This window comes from Dermacentor albipictus, unplaced genomic scaffold (assembly GCF_038994185.2).
Source record: "Dermacentor albipictus isolate Rhodes 1998 colony unplaced genomic scaffold, USDA_Dalb.pri_finalv2 scaffold_22, whole genome shotgun sequence".
Lineage (NCBI taxonomy): Eukaryota > Metazoa > Arthropoda > Arachnida > Ixodida > Ixodidae > Dermacentor > Dermacentor albipictus.
In genome coordinates this window covers 1-21,003 of record NW_027225576.1, presented here as the reverse complement: position 1 = coordinate 21,003, position 21,003 = coordinate 1, and the positions used below count along the sequence as shown (strand labels likewise).

At 49.2% G+C, this 21,003-nt stretch overlaps 1 protein-coding gene across 1 annotated transcript in view; it reads right to left on the bottom strand.

The window, feature by feature from the left end:
• LOC139052412 (valine--tRNA ligase, mitochondrial-like) overlaps positions 1-19,332 on the bottom strand; it is a gene marked incomplete at its 5' end in the record, with an annotated part of 290,547 nt that extends 271,215 nt beyond the window's left edge. Inside the window, one exon of the mRNA XM_070529506.1 lies at positions 19,251-19,332. Within this exon, the coding sequence (XP_070385607.1) occupies positions 19,251-19,332 (82 nt within the window). The remainder of the gene's footprint in view (positions 1-19,250) is intronic.
• Positions 19,333-21,003: the final 1,671 nt, after the last annotated feature.

Genomic DNA, 21,003 nt, shown 5'->3' with positions numbered 1-21,003 from the left:
AAATCCTATCACCCTGCCCCTATTAGGACTGTTCCATTTGACTAAAGTGTACAGCTGCTTAAGAATAATGTTACGCGAAGGACGAGCCACTAAGACGAGCACCTATTTACAGGTTATATTTACAGCAGCGGTTGCAGCACTGACCGGTTAGATTCACAGTGCTGAGCCTGGTTCATTCTTCCTCCTCTTTTCTCGAGTGATGGTGCCCACACGCCTTGTACAAACAATCAAATACCACGCCCGTGTAGCATAATCCCTCGGCGGCAGAAGCGACGTCTGGAGCATCTAAATGTCATCACTGGGAGAGTGATACTGCTTCAGTCGTGTAATGTGCACAATATCAATGGACTGGGGTGTGATCGGAGATGGTTGTTCAGCGCGTTCGTTCGGTTACCGGCGCGCGCAATTGGCCTGCTCCGCGCTGACGTCGCCAGCCACGGGGTGCGGGCACGTTTTTGGTGACCTCAAAATGACGGCACGCTCCTGTCAATCATCTTCTTACCAAGCATTTCGTCTGCTAGGCGCCAAACCCAACGGGAGCTGGGAAGTTTGGAGCGATCATACGGCTTCGCATGGTGCATCTGGTGGATTGGATCCAACCGGCGGCTGCGTAATGGCACATTTGGATCCAATCCACAGTTTAATTCGAGAAAATAGCGCTTCCGTTGGGTAATTAGGTTGTTGCGCTGGCATTTCTAGAGGACGGAGGAGAGCGGGTGGCGGTGCGAAACGCGTTTGAAGAAATGGCAGAAAGTGAATTCTCGCATCATTTTTGTTTCTCGAAACAAATAATGCGTTGGTTGTACAGCGAAATCGACCCCATCATTGGTGCCAGCGAGCCGCTGGAATGTTCTCGCTGCCTCTTGAAAAGTGCGCCACTCCTCCCGTCATTCCTTTGTCTGTTTTCTTCTCACTGTGCGCGACACCACCTAGAGACGACGCAAAGAAACTAATGGTTATGAATTGCAGTAGTCACACGTACTACTACAGTCGCCGACCGTTTATTCGGACCTCACGGGGACTGCGTAAATTTCCAAATAAACAGGTGTCCAAAAAAGCAGATTAAAAAAAAAAAGAAATCCTTTATTTCCACGCACTTATTCGCGCTCGGTAGTAGGCTTGGAATAAATTGTGAATGCGCCGTTGCACTCTATTCCGTTTACGCGCAATCAGATGAGCCTGAATCTCGGAGAGGGTCGAACGGTCACTATTAGCGGCTGAAAGCACAGTCACTGCTTATACATGCTCCGCATGCGACGACAGCGTAGCACATGGTGCGTCATCTCCGGCGGTGCAGCAGAAACCTGACGAATGATCTTGCCGTCGTCGAGTTCTGCGCATGTCAATACAGCAGTGTCAGCACCTATGAAAGCACCTATGCCGCGTTGGCTCACCGAAACCTCGACACAGCACACAAAGCAAACACCACCGTGCCGACACCAGTCGCACAAACGAAAAACGCGGCCTGCTCGCAGCGTCAGCGAAGAAACAAATCAGCTGCTGGATTGTCTTGACATGGCTTACTAAGCTCAAACCGGAACTGCTGCAGAGCCACTCTATCTAACCAGGCAGAAACGATGATGATGAGCGGGGATTTCCAGTAGCGCCACTTCGTGGGGCAGCAAGGAAGCTCTGTTCAAAACAAAAATGGCGTTCAGCAAGTCGAACGACGCACCGGTCAGAGTCGGTGCATGGTGCTCTCGACCGAGTTGGCTCAAGGAATGTCCGAAAAATCAGACGAGAGGTTGCAAGGTGTCCGAACTTTCGGCAGTTGTTATACATTATGGTCTATGGGGAGAATGGCGGTGCCGCGAGGCTGACCGAATAATCGGGCATGTCCGAATTTTCGGAGTCCGGAAAATCGGTCGGCGACTGTATTTGAAAACGTGTTTGGGCTTGAGAAGAAAAAATACATTTTTTTAGATAAAGATTTCATTCATTTGGAAGACGAGAAACATTTCGTTTTGTAGTATACTGCCTGCAAGCAGACGACAAACGACGGAAGTAAGCTTCCGGGGAGGTCACCGCTTCCTGATTGGCTGCTCTCTCCGCCCCGTTGTCACAAATTTTGCGTACTGCCACTTTGTGACGTTGCAGCAACCGAACAGAATGCGTATCGAACAAAATATCTCTCATCGACCCCTGGAAAGCAGAAGGGGCATCAGCGGCGATCTCGTAGGTGATGGGAGTCACGGCATGAAGCACTCGGTATGGGCCTGTGTAAAGAGAGAGCAGTTTTTCTGAAAGGCCAACCTGACGCGACAGAGACCATAGAAGTACCAATGAACCAGGCAGGAAGCGCACGTCTTGGTGTCACCGGTCGTACAAACGCCTTTGACTCTCTTGGGATTTCAGAAGGCGGTCACGGGCAATTTCGCTTGCGTGGGCACAGAGGGCGATGGTGTCAAGCGCATATTCACTGGTCTGTGCCGCGTGAACCGGGAGGGTTGTGTCGAGGGGCAGTGCTGGTTCTCGACCGAACAGAAGGGAAAATGGGGAAGAACTGGCTCTGTCGTGGCACAAGAAATTATAAGCAAATGTGACAAGCGGTAGCGCGAGGTCCCAGTCAGTGTGGTCTGAAGAAACATATTTCGCGAGCATGTCTGTGAAAGTGCGATTGAGACGCTCCATGAGGCCATTTGTTTGCGGATGGTATGACGTGGATAGCTTGTGCCTCGTGGCACAGGACTGCAGGATGTCCACGATAAGTTTTAGTAGGAATGTCCGGCCACGGTCTGTAAGAAGTTGTCCATGTAATAATATCATGTCGCGTAGAAGGAAATCGGTGACATCTGTGACGCAGCTTGTAGGAAGCGCTCAGGTGATGGCGTAGCGCATGGCGAAATCTGTGGCCACAGCGATCCACCTGTTCCCAGCAGTAGAAAGAGGAAAAGGGCCAAGTAAGTCCAAACCAACCCGAAAGAATGGTTCCACGGGAATGTCGAGTGGTTGAAGGTACCCAGCAGGGACCGTCGATGGTGTCTTGTGTCGCTGGCATTTCTCACACGCAGCTATGGATCTTCGAACGGAGCGAGCAAGCCCTGGCCATAAGAAGCGTCGGGGGATCTGGTTGTAGGTACGTGACACACCCAGGTGACCGGCAGTGGGCAGGTAGTGAAGTTCGCGGAGAACAGCCAAGCGAAGGTGTTTATGGATCACAAGGAGTAATGCAGGGCCGTCGGGGTGAACATTGTGGCGGTAGAGTACGCCATCTTGAAATGTGAATGAACGAAGGGAACTGTCGGCAAGTGACGATTCCAGGTGGTCAATGACGATACTGTCACGTGGTGGTGACGTTGAAGAACACAGTAGCAATACTGTGAAGGACAAAACTAACTTTTATTGGGCGAACCTGTGCCTACAAAAACAGGGTACACTTACAGCACAACGATAGCAGCGAACACGGTTGGCGATCGTCGAAAATCTGATCAGCGGGTCCAGCGCATCGACTTTTATACAGTAGTCATCGAATGTTCCAGACTGATCGTTGGGACCCGCGTGCCTACCACAAAGTTCTACACCATTCGCGTCACACGATGAAATCAGGTAACACAAGGTTCGGCGACAACAGACAGCGGATAGAAGCATCGATAACTTTCCAGAAACTTCGGATACATGCAGGCACGTCCCACGCTGTGCGATAAGGTTTGTTAGGCGGCAAAACATGGTCGCCCGATAAATATAAGTACACGTGTCACTACCCCCCCTCTTAAAAAGCATCGACCCGATGCTGCAAACAAACGAAATAAAGAAAAGCACTCGTAGCAAAGAAAACAACAAAATAAAGAAGTTCGTAAGCGTCCATAAAGGGTTTAAGGCGCACCACGTGGACCACTTCAGATCGTGCGCGGCGCCGCTGTGAATGCGAAATGCCATCTGGCACGACGTCATAGTCCAGTGCCCCAATACCTCGGATGACCTTGTAGGGTCCGAAATACCGTCGCAATAGCTTATCACTCAGTCCTCGTCGGCGTATCAGGGTCCATACCCAAACACGGTCACCGGGCTGATACTCGAAGCATCATCGGAGGTTGTAGTGTTGGCTGTCGGTACGCTGCTGGGTCTTGATCCATAGGCGGCCGAGCTGTTGGGTTTCTTCGGCGTGCTGCAGATAGGTTGTAACGTCAAGATACTCCTCGTCAGTGACGTGCGGCAGCATGGCGTCGAGCGTCGTCGTCGCGTTCTTGCCGTAAACCAGCTTAAACGCCGTGACCTGTGTTATTTCTTGCACTGCGGTGTTGTAAGCGAATGTTACGTACGGCAGAACGGCATCCCAGGTCTTGTGTTCGACGTCGACGTACATTGCTAGCACGTCGGCGAGGGTCTTGTTCAGGCGCTCCGTGAGACCATTCGTCTGCGGGTGATAGGCAGTTGTCCTCCTGTGGCTTGTATGGCTGTACTGCAGAATTGCTTATGTGAGCTCTGCTGTAAACGCTGTTCCTCTGTCGGTGATGAGGACTTCTGGGGCACCATGTCGCAGAAGAATGTTCTCGACGAAAAATTTCGCCACGTCGGCTGCGCTGCCCTTCGGTAGAGCTTTAGTTTCAGCAAAGCGGGTGAGATAGTCCGTCGCCACGACGATCCACTTATTTCCGGATGATGACGCCGGAAACGGTCCCAACAAATCCATCCCGATCTGCTGAAATGGTCGGTAAGGAGGTTTGATCGGCTGTAGTAATCCTGCTGGCCTTGTCGGTGGTGTCTTGCGTCGCTGACACCACCATACGGCATGACGGCATGTCTTTATGTAATGGCCGACGTCGGCGGTCAGACGCGGCCAGTAATACCTTTCTTGTCCAGTAATTTGAGGTGCCCAGCGGTTGGATCGTTGTGTAGGGAGTGCAGTACTTCTGGACGCAGCGCTGACGGTACAACAAGAAGCCAGCTGGCACGGACTGGTGAGAAGTTCTTCACGAGCAGGTTGTTTTGTAGCATGAACGAAGACAATCCGCGCTTAAATGCCCTAGGGACAACGTCGGTGTTCCCTTCCAAGTACTCGACAAGGCCTTTTAGCTCCGGGACTGCTCGCTGCTGTTTAGTCAAGTCTTCCGCGCTTATTATTCCAAGGAAGGCGTCATCGTCCTCGTCGTCTTGTGGCGAGGGATCGATGGGGGCGTGTGATAAGCAGTCTGCATCGGAGTGTTTTCTTCCGGACTTGTATATTAAGGTGACGTCATATTTTTGCAGTCTGAGGCTCCACCGTGCCAGCCGTCCTGAACGGTCCTTTAAGTTGGCTATCCAACACAACGCGCGATGGTCACTGACGACTTTGAATGGCCTGCCATAGAGGTAAGGGCGGAATTTTGCTGTAGCCCAAATGATGGAGAGCCATTTCTTTTCAGTCGTAGAATAATTGCCTTCCGCTTTTGACAGCAACCGGCTAGCATAAGATATCACCCATTCAAGTCCGCCTTTCCTCTGGACTAGGATGGCACCGAGGCCTAGGCTACTGGCGTCAGTGTGGATTTCGGTATCGGCGTCCTCGTCGAAGTGTGCAAGTACCGGCGGCGACTGTATGCGTCGTTTGAGTTCTTGAAATGCCTTGGCCTGCGGCGTTTCCCACTTGAACGCGACACCACATTTGGTTAGATGTGTTAGCGGCTCCGCGATGCGTGAAAAGCCCTTGACAAAGCGCCTATAGTAGGTACACATGCCAAGGAATCTGCGCACTGCCTTCTTGTCGGTTGGCTGCGGGAACTTTGCGATGGCAGCTGTCTTCTGTGGGTCGGGGCGTACTCCTGATTTGCTGATCACATGGCCTAGGAACAAAAGCTCATCGTAAGCGAAGCGGCACTTTTCCGGCTTCAGAGTGAGCCCTGATGACTTGATGGCTTATAACACTGTCGCAAGCCGCCTAAGGTGATCGTCGAAATTTCCGGCGATGACAACGACGTCATCCAGGTAGACAAGGCACGTCTGCCACTTCAGTCCGGCTAACACCGTGTCCATGACGCGCTGAAACGTTGCAGGCGCCGAGCACAGTCCGAATGGCATGACCTTGAACTCGTAGAGGCCGTCTGGCGTGATGAAGGCAGTCTTTTCGCGATCTTTCTCGTCGACTTCTATTTGCCAGTAGCCAGACTTGAGGTCCGTCGACGAGAAGTATTTAGCGTTGCAGAGCCGATCCAATGCGTCGTCTATCCGTGGGAGGGGGTACACATCCTTCTTCGTGATATTGTTCAGTCGACGACCCTTTCAAGTCCTTCTTTCCTCTGGACTAGGACGGCACCGAGGCCTAGGCTACTGGCGTCAGTGTGGATTTCAGCATCGGCGTCCTCGTCGAAGTGTGCAAGTACCGGCGGCGACTGCATGCGTCGTTTGAGTTCTTGAAATGCGTCGGCCTGCGGCGTTTCCCACTTGCACTCGACATCACATTTCGTTAGATGTGTTAGCGGCTCCACGATGCGTGAAAAGTCCTTGACAAAGCGCCTATAGTACGCACACATGCCAAGGAATCTGCACACTGCCTTCTTGTCAATTGGCTGCGGGAACTTTGCGATGGCAGCTGTCTTCTGCGGGTCGGGGCGTACTCCAGATTTGCTGATGATGTGGCCTAGGAATAGAAGCTCATCTAAGCGAAGCGACACTTTTCCGGCTTCAGAGTGAGCCCTGATGACTTGATGGCCTCTAATAGTGTCACAAGCCGCTTAAGGTAATCGTCGAAATTTCCGGCGAAGACGACGACGTCATCCAAGTAAACAAGACAGGTCTGCCACTTCAATCCTGCTAAAACCGTGTCCATCACGCGCTCGAACGTTGCAGGCGCCGAGCACAGTCCAAAGGGCATAAACTTGAACTCATAGAGGCCGTCTGGCGTGATGAAGGCAGTCTTTTCGAGATCCCTTTCGTCGACGTCTATTTGCCAGTTCCAAGACTTGGGGTCCATCGATGAGAAGTATTTAGCATTGCAGAGCAGATCCAATGCGTCGTCCATCCGTGGGAGGGGGTATACGTCTTTCTTCGTCATTTTCTTCAGTCGATGATAATCGATGCAGAAACGTAGGGTTCCGTCCTTTTTCTTCACTAAAACAACTGGAGATGCTTACGGCCTTTTTGACGGCTGGATGATGTCGTCGCGCAGTATTTCGTCGACTTGTTGTCTTATAGCTTCGCGTTCTCACGTCGAAACTCGGTAAGGGCTCTGGAGGAGTGGTCGAGCGCACTCCTCGGTTATTATGCGATGCTTTGCGACTGGTGTTTGTTGAATCCTCGACGTCGAAAAGCAGTCTTTGCATCGTCGAAGCAGACTTATGAGCTGTTGCTGCTTAATCACGAGGAGACTTGGATTTATGCCGAAGTCTGGCTCGGGAACTATGGTCGTCGGGGTAGATGCGACAGAATCCGAGAGGACAAACGCATCGCTGGTTTCCTGAATTTCCTCGATGTATGCGATTGTCGTGCCCTTGTTGATGTGCTTGAACTCCTCGCTGAAGTTTGTCAGCAACAATTTCGTGTTTCCTCCGTGCAGTCGATCTCTCTTGCGATGCAAATTTCACGGTCGAGCAGTAGACATTGGTCGCCTTCGATGACGCCTTCCACGTCAGCAGGTGTTTCGGTGCCGACCGAAATAACAATGCTGGAGCAACGCGGGATGCTCACTTGATCTAAGAGCACACTCAAGGCGTGGTGACTACGAGGGCTCTCCGGCGGTATCGCTTGATCTTCCGACAGCGTTATTGACTTCGACTTCAGGTCGATTGCGCCGTGTTGGTTCAGGAAGTCCATGCCGAGAATGACGTCTCGTGAACACTGTTGCAGGATAACGAAGGTGGCAAGGTAAGTCCGGTCATGAATGGTAATTCTTGCCGTGCAGATTCCACTCGGCGTGATGAAGTGTCCTCCAGCGGTCCGAATTAACGGGCCTTCCCATGCTGTCTTAACTTTCTTCAATTGGGCTGCGATGGGTCCACTCATGGCGGAGTAATCAGCTCCTGTGTCTACTAAGGCGGTGACTGCGTGGCCGTCGAGAAGCACGTCGAGGTCGGTGGTTCTTTGTCTTGCGTTACAGTCAGGCCTTGGCGTCAAATCACGGCTGCGTCGCGTTGACCTGTGGTTGGTACGTGGCGTCGTCAGGTGGTCTTTTGTCAGCGTGTTCTTTCCTGCCAGACTTCGTCGGGACGGCGGTGTGTCGTCGTTATGTCGTCGAGATAGTCTTTTCGCCATCTTCAGCGGCGGCGGAGGATCTTCGTCAGTTCGACGAACAGCAATCACACCTCCAACGGTTGCTGCTTTTAGTTTTCCGGATATGGGCTGACGGACCAGCACCAGGCTGGGCCAGTGTATGGTTCTCGCTGCGGCGACAGGCAGCGGCCTGGTGACAGTGAACGGAACGGTCGTCGAGGGCTCCACTGAGTAGCAGCGAGGTAGTCGGCGATGTCATGAGGGCGTTCACCTTCCCTCGGGCGCTGTGCATTGACGGCGAAGCCTCGCAATCCCAGGTTGCAGTATGGGCATCGGCGGTACACATGGCCAGCTTCGCCGCAGTGGTAGCAGAGCGGGCGGTGGTCGGGGGTGCGCCAAATGTCCGTCTTTCTCGCGTAGGTGCGCTGGGCGACAGGTGGTCGTGCTGGAAGCGGCAGACGACAGGATTGCGGCATTACAGGGCCCTGGCGCGGTCACAGAGGGGGACCTTGACGGCGTGCAATGGCGGCGTAAGTCATCGCTTCTGGCTGGGGCTGCGGTAATTGTGGTTGCACCTCAGGAACGCCAAGCGATCGGTGCACCTCTTCTTTCACGATGTCGGCGATCGAGGCCACTTGAGGCTGCGACGATGGCAAGGCCTTGCACAGTTCTTCGCGCACAATGGCTCTGATGGTCTCGCACAGATCGTCCGTGGCCAGTGATTGAGTTCCGGCGTAGCCTGTTGGCTTGGTGCGTTGGTCGAATTGCCAGTTCCGCAATTCCAGTGTCTTCTCGATGCTCGTCGCCTCACAAAGAAACTCGTCGACGGTCTTCGGTGGGCTTCTTACCATACCGGCGAAAAGTTCCTCCTTTACACCACGCATCAGTAGGCGGGCTTTCTTCTCCCTGGACATTTCTGGGTCGGCGTGGCGGAACAGACGGCTCATTTCCTCAGTGAAGATCGCGATCGTCTCATTCGGCAGCTGCGCTCTGGTCTCCAGTAGAGCTTGGGCTCGCTCTTTTTGCACGACGCTTGTAAATGTTTGCAGGAAGCCGCTTTGGAAGAGGTCCCACGTCGTCAAGGTGGCTTCTCGATTCTCCAACCACGTCCTGGCGGCGTCCTCCAATGCGGAAATAAACATGTTGCAGCTTGTCGTCGCTTGCCCAGCTGTTAAACGTAGCGACCCTCTCATACGTTTCAAGCCGCTTTTTGGGTCCTTAAATGTGGAACCGCGGAACGTCGGTGGTTCCCTGGGCTACTGCAGCATGATGGCGGACGCTGGGGCTGCCATTGGGGTTGCCTTGGTCACAATCTTCTTGGTCTTCTCCGGTAGAAGTCCGTGCTCCGGGGGCAGCTATGAAGACGGCGGCTTGCTCGATGGTCCGGGACTACGTTGGTGTTCTCTTTGCGGTCCGGGCTTGGATCACGGCTTGTCGGGGGCATCCGGTACATAAACAAAAAGCACCTCCACCAGATGTCACGTGGTGGTGACGTTGACGAACACAGTAGCAATACTGCGAAGGACAAAACTAACTTTTATTGGGCGAATCTGCGCCCACAAAAACAGGCTACACTTATAGCACAACGATAGCGGCGAACACGGTCGGCGATCGTAGAATATCTGATCAGAAAGTCCAGCGCGTCGGCTTTTATACAGTAGTCATCGAATGTTCCAGACTAATCGTTGCGACCCGCGTGCCTTCCACAAAGTTTTACACCATTTGCGTCACGCGATGAAATCAGATAACACAAGGTTCGGCGACAACAGACAGCAGATAGAAGCATCGATAACTTTCCAGAAACTTCGGATACATGCAGGCGCGTCCCGCGCTGTGCAACAAGATTTGTTAGGTGGCGAAACGTGGTCGCCCGATAAATATACGTACACGTGTCAATACGCAAGGACGGGTCATGGCGCTGCTCGTCGGCGACATGGAGCAGTGGAAAAACAGAGAGAACACAGGCGTCGGTGTCAATATCAGATGTAGAGGTCGCGTCTTAAACAGGGTAGCGAGAGACGCATCTGTGTCCTGGTGTTGGCGTCCCGACATGTGCAAGTCACTGTGCAGGGATATTCTTGCAGTGCGAGGGCCCAACGACCGAGAAGGCCAGCAGGATCCTCGAGCGACGAAAGCCAACAGAGCGTATGATGGTATGTCATTACTGAGAAGCGCTTGCCATATAAATATGGGCGGAACTTTGAAACAGCCCAGACGAGAGCAAGACATTCGCGTTCGGTAATCCAATAGTTGCGCTCTGCAGTTGTCAGAAGGCTATAAGCTAGCGTAGGCTATAATGCGGTCATGTCCGTGTTGGCGTTAAGACGGCACCGATCCCATAACCACTGGCATCGGTTCGGACCTCTGTAGGTGCGAACGGGTCAAAGTGGGCCAAGACCGGTGGATTGGAGAGAATCGCGATAAGGCGTGAAAATGTGGCAGCCTGAGGGGAACCCCACGTAAAAGGCATGTCTTAACCACCAATTTACCCCGTTTATAGTTCAGTGAATGGTCGAGCGATTGCTGCGAAATCTTTCACGAACCGTCGGAAATAAGAACAGAGCCCCACAAAACTCCGGACGTCTTTGACAGACTGATGGTACAGGAAAAGCCATTACTGCTCGAACCTTTTCCGGGTCGGGTTGTACTCCGGTAGCATCAACAAGATGGCCTCGCACTGTAATCTTTCGGCGCCCGAAGTGGCACTTCGATGAGTTTAATTGGAGCCCAGCCTTGTGGAAGACATCAAGGATAGCTGCGACGTGCTGAAGGGGCGTCTAAATTGTAGGAGAAAATACAAGAACGTTGTCGAGGTAACAAAGGCAAGTTGACCATTTGAAACCTTGAAGCAGGGAGTCGATCATCCGTTCGAACGTGGCGGGGGCATTGCATAAACCGAACGGCATAACCTTGCATTGGTAGAGGCCGACTGGAGTGACAAAAGCGGTCTTTTCTTGGTCTTGCTCATCGACGGAAATCTGCCAATAACCAGATCGAAGGTCGATGGATGAAGAGTATTTGGCACTGTGAAGACAATCACGAGCGTCGACGATTTGTGGTAAAGGGAAAACGTCCTTTTTAGTAATTCGGTTTAGGTGGCGGTAATGCAACACAGAAACGCCACGTGCCATCTTTCTTTTTGACGAGCACGACCGGCGACGCCCAAGGACTCGACGACGACTCAAGAGTGCCTCTGGCGAGCATCTTGTTTACTTCCTGCTGAATAACTTGCCACTCGGCCGTGGACACGCGATACGGTCGGCGGTGAATGGGAACAGCATCAACAGTGTTTATGCGATGCGTAACAAGGGACGTCTGACCAAGTGTTCGATTGTCAGTGTCAAATATGCCGTGGTAGAAAAGCAAAAGGCAATACAGGGCGGCTGCTTGGTCAGGTGTGAGGTCTGGAGCGACCATGGGACGTAATGGGCCGTCGAGGTTCAAGGCATCCTGCGGGTAATAAGGAGGATCTGGAGATGCGTCGGTTGCAAAAGCAGTGACGTGGTCATATGTCACTGACCAGAGCGTGGCCACCGCTATGCCTTTAGGTAACACTTGCTTCGTCAAGCCAAAATTGATAACAGGGAGACACATCCGATTAGAGGCAAGGGTTACGACGGAGTGTGGCACAGAGATGCCACGTGCCAGGAGGACATCACGAATATGTGCGACGACATAGTCGCCATCAGGCACGGTTGCCGTTAAAGCCAATTCGACAAAGGTTAGGGCTTTTGGAGGTAAGCGAACAAACACTGTAGTGCAGAGGGTGTTCGGTTGTTCGGGGCGAACGTCTGAAAGAAGAGAAAGCTCGAGGCACGGTGTACCGGTGGAACAGTCGATGAGGGCAGAATGCGTTGTCAGAAAGTCGAGCCCGAAGATTAGGTCATGAGGGCAACTGGTCAGCACGGTGAACAGGACTGGAACTTGGCGGCCAGCAATTCCTATGCGAGCAGTGCACGTACCCCTGACAGCAACAGTGGCGCCATTGGCGACGCGAACTTCTTTGAGGTGACGACATAGGTTAGCATTCATTATGGACACTCAATTAGGTTCGTGTTGGTGAGGAGTGTCAACGAACGTGATGCAGCAATATTCTTGCTATAGTATTTTAAGAGGAACTAGACTCGCGATACCTGGTGGCACAACTAGGATAAAAGTAAACACACTGATGTATTTGTCTGCTTGGTTTATCGTTCATTATTTCAAACATTCAGTGCAAGGGACACATTCTGGCTAGTTTTGTCCCTTCAACCCTGCTTGAGAACTAGTTTTCGCCAGTAAATGAGAAACTGAAACCATTATTTAACTATATAATAACTATTAAACTACATCTTACTGCACGGGAACATGCGCTATACACTCATCAAACAAAAACTGGTTACATGTATTTCAGTCATGACAAAGAGCATGGCTGTCGCACAGCGAACAACGAATGCACTGACAGCAGCAAACATTACACCAAATACGATGTGCTAACACCTACAGCACACACCCGTAGTCTCCCAAATATGGTAACAAGTCACGTGTTTCATAGGTACAGTCCATGTCCATTACAATGGTTCCGCATATAACATAGTCTTGGATATAACAGACCATCCTTCTCACTTAGTTTGGTCTGCATGTTATCAATGCAACGAAGTCCGCTTTAATGGACCCAGCTATAATTTAATATGTATCAGCTACAAAGGACAAATTTTGTCTATATGGTGAAAATACAATGTACTTTGCTGCGGAAATGCATGCAAGCAGCAGTGCACTGCATGCAACTATTTCCGACCACTTCCAGAATTTGTGAAAATGCACATTTTCAAACGAGCAAATAAACAGAGGCCAGCTTCCCATATTGGCAGGCCGCACAACCACTGCTGGTGGAGAGCTTTCATGTCAACCATGTAAGTCGCCATCTGCTGCCCACTGCTGTCGGAACAGTGCCAAGCAAGTGCCGATGGTACCGCTTAGCCTAACCAGCTTCAAAGCAAAGCAGCAGCTGCGCTGCTTCATAAAGAACTAAACGATCACAAAACGCATTGCTATGAGAACGCTTCATTTCTCATCACATGAATTTCTCAAAAAAAATTAAGGTGGGCTGCTATTTTTGGCATCCAGACTGTGAGGCGGATGATGCAGTCAAGCTGTCTCAAATGCAATGCACTCGTCGCCATACGCGGGCTCTGAGTTGAACTTGCCTCGTACCGCAGCTCTCATACATGCTACAGATTTGACAGTGGTCATCGCTTGTAACGAAAAATAAAATGAAGATATCAGTTTATTTACCAGCTACTATTTCGCACGAAAAACTAACTGCGGCCAATGTTTGTGTCATCGGTGGCAGCCAGACGGTTACTCGCCATTTTCTAGGAAATCGCACACAAGAACACAGACAGGAAGACAGACAGGAACCACTACATCATGGTCGGGATAGGATATGGCCGCCAACTTCAATGAATATGTCCCCGGTGAGGCATTACACTTCTACTTCACGCACATCTTTGAAAACAACGAATTGTGGGAGGTAATCAAAAAAGAGATGATTAGTCGAATTTAAGTATATGCTGCAGGCCCCCTCATGATCCAAGAGCTGAGCTACAGACATTGCAATTGGGTAGCCACAGTCACATGGCACCTCCATGTAGTGGTCATGATCAGTGCCAAACAAAACCCCATATTAGTAGATCATCGACAAGCTTCCCACGTAGTGATCCTCCAGAAAAGACTAAGCAGAATCCCATGCTTAGCATAATTTCCCCGCACACAGTGGACAAAGTTAAAGCATCTGTAAGCTGACTGATACCCATGTTGCTTTTCTTCGAGACCAAACCGTCCACCAGGTTTCTCCTTCATGCATAAATTGCCGTCATGCGCATCTTCATCACGTTATCGGACACCTGTCGTTGAAGCATCGAATGCACTTACTGCTTCCTTGTATGTGCGACCCGCCGCCCAGTTTCAAGTCATGCGATTCTTCTATTAAGCTCATCCCGCAGCCCGTGCTTCACGCAATTGCTTCGTTTGGGTATGGTAGCTCGAATTTGCCATGCACAGGCATATCACTGGAAGCGCACAGTGAAGCCATGTCTACTGCAGCATCGTCCAGTGATCGAACATCCAGGATTCCAAGCTGCATTAACTGAGACTGTGGTACCATTTACACCAGTCAAGGAAAGAATGCCACCAATACTTCTAGCAGTGACATGAAGCAGCCTGCCTTCCCGCCAAGACAATGAAAGGAAACCACCACCATCGTGTTCTCTTTTCACAAGGAAGACAATGCACTATCAGCAGCAGTAAATGAACCACGTACGTTGGGAGACCAAACCACTTCGTAACACAAATTTTTTTCCGTGCACGACACCCCAATGAGCTGCTGCCTCTACAGAAGTGTTGCAGGCACTGAGCGCTGCGCCCTGCCATATGACAGTAGCACTGATTCCTTATCGCGTCACAGCAGCCTCAGAAGAGCCTCCTGCAATGCCTGGCAGAATGCTTTTGCCACCAGACAAGTCTTCCAAAAGCACGCAATGTACCAGCGACCCATAGTGACCCATGTCAATCTGCGCAAAAAATCAAAGGCCAATTCTGATGGAAACACTACCTCAGCAACTCCCGCCGCAACATCAGAAACATCAACATCAACTCCATCAACAACTTCAGTAACCATAACAACTTCAATACAGACAATGACCGTCACTGGAAACACAAATTCATTCCTGAAATACGTGTTCGTTCATACTTGGCACATTTGAAAGCACTACCATTGCGGTACACAAGCGGGCATGCCACATGCTTTTTTTCATATTTCGCAGGCTTTCTTTTGAATGCAGAAAAGATTATTATGTAATAACTGGAAGTTAGACACTGCTGAAATTGATGCCTTCTAAAATGCTCTATACTTTCGCACAGGAAATTTCGCTCTGAAGTTAATAATTGCAAAGTTGGTTAATTATTAATTTTTACTAATTCTACAATTAAGCAGAATACAAAATAGTGAGACTTACTTCACACAATAGCCAACAACATGCATTCGGTCCTGTCTATGTAAAGTGCTTTGGCATATTTTTTAAGCCTTGGCTAAAGTTAGCTGGGACACCCTGTACACTACAGCGAAACCTCGATATATTGAACACAGATATATTGAATTATTGCGTATATCAAACACGTTCCATATCACCTGGAAAATCGCACGCATTTTTAATTTTTAATTTCGAATGGGGTCGGACGCAAAATGGACATACATGTATCGAACTCCACCGTCCCAGACCACATGCGCTCTGTTGACAGGTGGTCAGCTTTCCCACAAAATGCTCCAAGATAGAGGTGGCATGATGGTTGTTCCCGACTGCTGCGCACTATAGCTACACACATCGATCGCGTCGAGGGTGCCATTTGAAGGTAGCAGCATACACACACACCAGCTTGGCTAGTTTGAAGAAGTCAACGACGCATTGCATTTTACGCAATGACTCCTCCTTGGTGTTGCGCCTTGCGAGAACTCCTGGTTTGCATCCACAAAGACGCATGCGCATGCTCAGTGGGCTCACTCATAGACGCCTTGGCAGACGGCACTTAAATAGTATTTCAAAATGCTTCGATTAACAAACGTGGAGATTGCAGCAGAAGTAGCGGCCAAATGAAGGTTCTTTTGTGGTTGATCTCGCAAACGCTGATGTTGCCCCGCTCCCGACTTCAACTGTGGCTGTAGCTGCTTTGGCCTTTCTATGCCGTTACTGCGGCGATATAGAGGGCACCAGCCTATCACTTGTGGATCATTTAGAATATGTTGAGGGCTCCGTGTTTAAGCATGTGGCTGCCAATAAAAAGCAGACTACACTACTACAGTACATTCAGCTAAATAAATAAATACATTGTCTTAAGCTTCAAGTGAGTAATTACTGCACCGTGATTGGGGTGTTATCGGGGATCGTTGTTTGGGGCGTGCATTTGGTTGCGCCAGGCGCGACTAGCCTAGGCCGCACCGATTTCACATGGACAAAGTCGGTGCTGCCTAGGCTAAAATTGTGTACGGTGCAATCGATCATGCGCACCCAGCTGATGAAGCAAGCGCGGTCTAGGCCAATTGCTCGTGGCACAACCACAAACGCGCAAAAATAACAGCCGAATCTTTCCAAGGCAATGACGAGGTTATATTTCAAGAAAAAAAGAGCATGAAAGAGAACCAGAGGGAAAAGGAGCTGGCACTGACAAAGTTCAACTGCAAGAAGGCCGAAGAGGAAATTCCTAAGCAAGCAGGGCTAGACAAGGTTCCTGTTAGGCTGATTAATGAACTAGCACTATAAAGTAAGAAGCTCTGGTGGAAGCAGCGGAAAAAACTTTAAAAGCGACACCAATACCAGACAGCAGGTGACAAAGTAGAATTAATTTAATTTAAAAAGGTAAGGTGGAAAAAGAGAAAATTGTCTCATATAAGACCGTTGACCATTACATCAGTAATATGCAGGTTACTAATGTAGGCAATTAAGTCAAAGCTGCAAGCATGGGCAGAGAATAATGGCATTTTGGAAAAATTTTAGAATGGCTACAGAATAGGCAGGCGTTTGGATGATAACTTATTTGTTCTAACTCAGTGTATTGAAATATCATGAGTACAAAGCATACATTTATATGTGGCCTTTTTAGACATCACAGGAGCGTATGACAATGTAGACCGCAACATTTTGTGCGATATTCTGGAAGGGGAAGGCTTAGTGACGATTGTCTATAGCTTTTGAGAGAGATTTACTTAGAAAATACCATTTGCGTTAAATAGGAAGGGATGAGGAGCGAGGAGGAAGTTGATATCAACAAGGGACGGAGGCAGGGGTGCCCTTTATCCCCACAGCTGTTTATGATGTTCATGGTGAAGAAACGGGTTTACTCTCTTATACTAACAGACGGATACATTAGTAGAGCAGCAACTTCCAGGCTTACGTTACACGAATGACATTGTGTTGGTAGCTAACGAGCAAAGTGATTTGCAACGTCTGGCTAATATCTGTAGACAGGAAGGCGAGAATTTAGGTTTGAAATTTAGTGTTAGAAAATTAAGTGTTATGGTATCCAATGAAAACAGTGAACAGACAGTGGAAATACGTACAGGGCCAGGAAATACCTCGGGTAAAAGAATATAGACACCTTCGTATATAGATAAACAAAGGCAATAAATATATGGAAGCACAGTAAAAAACAATAACAGTAAAGGGGAAGGGAAATGCAGCCATAATGATACACAATGGGGGTACAATAGGTACAAGGTGCTCCGGGGTATGTGGAAAAGTGTAATGGTTCCAGGACTTCCTCTTGGAAACGCGGTTGTTTGCTTGAAATCAGGGGTACAATAAGGACTCGATGGGAAGCAAAGGTCAGTGGGACGCCTAGCATTGGGCGCTCACGGGAAGACTACCAATGAAGCTGTGCAAGGTGATATGGGCTGGACGAGTTTTGAAGTGAGGGAAGCTCACAGTAAAATTGATTATGAAGAACGACTAAGGAATATGGAAGAAAGTAAATGCGCTGGGAGAGTGTTGCGGCATTTGTACAGGAATAACACTGATTCACAGTGGAGGAAGAAATCTAGGAAGCTTACCAGCAGGTATGCGGTCTGTAGGGGTAAGCAACACAGCAACAAAGAATGTCAAGCGGAAAGTCGGAGAGGCTGGAATAATCTCATGGGTGGCAGCAACGGAAAAGAAACCTGCCATGAGTAACTACGTCAGAGGAAAAAACGAAATCAGGAAAGGAACAATTTATAACTCAAAGGGAAGCTCATTACTTTTCAAGGCGAGCTGAGAATGCCTTAGAACACGAATAAAGGGAAAATCAGACATCTACCCGCACAAATAAAGCAAGATATAAAAAGGAAGAAGAAGCATCTGCTTGCTATGGTAAAGCTAGGGAAACGAAGAAGCATGTTTTATTAGAATATAAAGATATTTGCCCAGCGGTCTATTTAAGCACCACTGGCCTCCCTGAAGCCCTTGGGTTCAGCGAGTGCAGAGGGAAAGTAAACCTGTCCACAATAGACATTAGTAAGAGGCGAATGGAGGATTGGTGGAAGAAAAGTAGAGAAACGTAGGGAGACGTACAAAAACAAAGTTCACAAAGGGGGTCAGAAAATTTGGTTATGAGACTTCACCGCATTTTTCCCCCCCTTTTTTCTTGTTTCTTCTTTAACCAAGATAGTCAATTAGGCAGTAAAATAGCAAGGGCTTGGTGGCGCAACCCACTGCCCCGTTCCAAAGGGGACGCTCACAACATCAATCCATCCATCACGCAGAACCAAGCCAAATCTTTGACATTACTAAGCATTTGACACCAATGAACAGGGCATGTCTACCAAACTAGGTGACGAGTTTGAATTGTCCCAATTTCCTAAATTACCAGATGACAAAGTTAACAAGGTTGACAAATTCACAACTCTACAAATTTTCCAAGGCTGCAAAGGTTTGGTACATTTAAAGAGATGAGAGTTCAGTAAGTGTTTCTTACTTTGACAGAGAATGTATTGTACAGTGTGTGCTGCTTTACGTCCACATAGAGCGAAAGTTACTGATACACCTTTGACTGGTTGGGTCAGAGTACTTTACAGTGGTAGAAACATTGTGCAAGGCAGAAATAGAGGTTTATTACAATGCTAGGCCAGCTCCAACTCAAACAAGCTTAACGACTAGAGCCTGCAAGTACTCAAAGTACCATTTGTATACTGACTTTCATGCCTTCAATGTGCTGTTTCATGGCCAGTCACAGGTGCACATGGCGTGGATACCATGTAAATTTGCTTTAACTTCACATTCATTGTACAAAAAGCCACCATGTTACACCTTCCCGAGAGACAGTGATTGTGAACAGTGGCCAATCTGACCAATCGCAACTACCCACTAGAGTCAGAGCAGTTAGCAGGAACATTTTGATCCCATAATACTTCATAAACTAACAAATGTATCACAGTCTGGAGAACAGTGTTTTTCATATACGGTCGCACACAAGATATTTTGGTACAAGTTCTATCACTGAATGTGCTTAGAAGCAGCAAGTTAACGCAACAAAGATTGCACACTTATCTCTCACAATATTTGAGCGAACAAAGTGATGTCCTCACTCCATGCAATCAGTATAAGTCATGCAACAAAGCTTACCTCATCCATAGTGAACATGTAGCGTGAGTAATCAAGGGATGCACCAAGCCTCTTCAGCTGGCCGAGAATGTTGGCCTCTTTCCTGCATGGTCATCAAGGCTGGATCTTTAGGCAGCAAAGAAGTGCATCTTAACCAACAAAAATAGGCACTTAAAACTCCTTTATGGGCATTAAGCAGACAAAAACAAGCACTGTAATATGACAAAGTTGAGCAAGTTAGAACCAGGTTTGAAAGATTAGCTGTATCAAATGCCTTAGACTCTAAAAGAATGTTGTATTGTCTTTCGTCTTTATTGTGTAACCGTGCTTTAGTACACCAGAACCTCGTTCATACGTTTTGGGAATAAAACACAAGAAAAAACATACTAACTGGGAAAACATACGATCCGAAGTAACTAAAAAAATTTGACAGACTCAACTACTGTAGACATCAATGTAATGCAAGTCGTCGCACGGATTGTTGCAGCACGAGACGCAGACACACTTCGAGCTGGTGGTGCTCTGGTGTCCTAAGACGTGGTGTCCTAAGAGTGTTCTAAGAAGCTAGAGCGAATGGACGCTGTAAACCCACCGATGTGATGCGAAATAACGACGACTTCTGACCCCTTTGCACGCATTGTCTGTTTTCTGAAGTCTCCTCGGAGGTCAACTATCCTTTCCATGCCCCTCTACCCTCTCTCCGCCGCTGCGTGCTGCCCATAAGTGTTGGCGTGTGGCTTCCAAGATCGCCCTCCCACCCATCCCATCAACTCCCCACCCCTCTTCTCATTCTTTGTAGCACTCCTTCACTGTCACTACGCACGCATTACGGCGCCGCCTAAAGTTCAGAAGTTTTCTTTTCTGGCCGTTACTGCAAAGCCGGCCTCGTTACATTAGTCTCCATGCTTCCTCACTTCCACGCTTCACTCTAGTCGGGCCCGAGTTGTATTTCAGGATGGCGGACGGGAATGCTGTGCCTGAAGCGGTCACGAAACAAAAAGCACTGAACATGGCAACGAAGGAAGTGTCTCAAGGTGCTCAAGTTGGTGAAGAAGTACAACGTCTCTATATCAACCATCTCGACGTTTCTAAAGAACCAGGAAAATATTGCCAGCTCTGCTGCTGACCCGACGAACAGAAAGCGCCTGCGGAAGGCCACCGATGCGGACGTAGAGGACGCGCTGCTTAAAGCTACATATAGCGGGACATGTGTAATGCAGACGAACCTGCGTTATTTTATCAGATGCTGCTGGACAAGACACATGCCATGCAAGGCGAGTCATGTGCTGACGGCAAGCACAGTAAAGTGCGTGTTACAGTACTTCTGCGTACTAGTATGGATGGCTCTGACCGGCGCACGACCTTTGTAATTGGAAAATCAAAGAAATTGCATTGCTTTCGGAACTGTGTACCTGTGCGCTACAGGCACAATACTAAGGTGTGGATGACGCGCAATTTATTCGCAGAGTGGGTGGGCGAGTTTGACTGTGACGTGCGAAGGCAAGGAAGGCGCATGCTGCTCGTGCTCGACAATTGCTCAGCACTCAACATGTTAACTTCTCTGACAGCAGCTACTCTACTTTTCCTGCTGCCCAATACCACTTCGAAATTGCAGTTGCTTGATTTGAGCTTAATATGTGCATTTAAGGCATCATATAGGGGCCGCATTGTGGATCGCGTGCTCATCACTGTTGACCACCCGGCTGCCAACTTGCCGCTTCGAGTTTCACTGCATTCAGCCGGAGATGGCGAAGGCGGCCTGGGGACAGAGGTG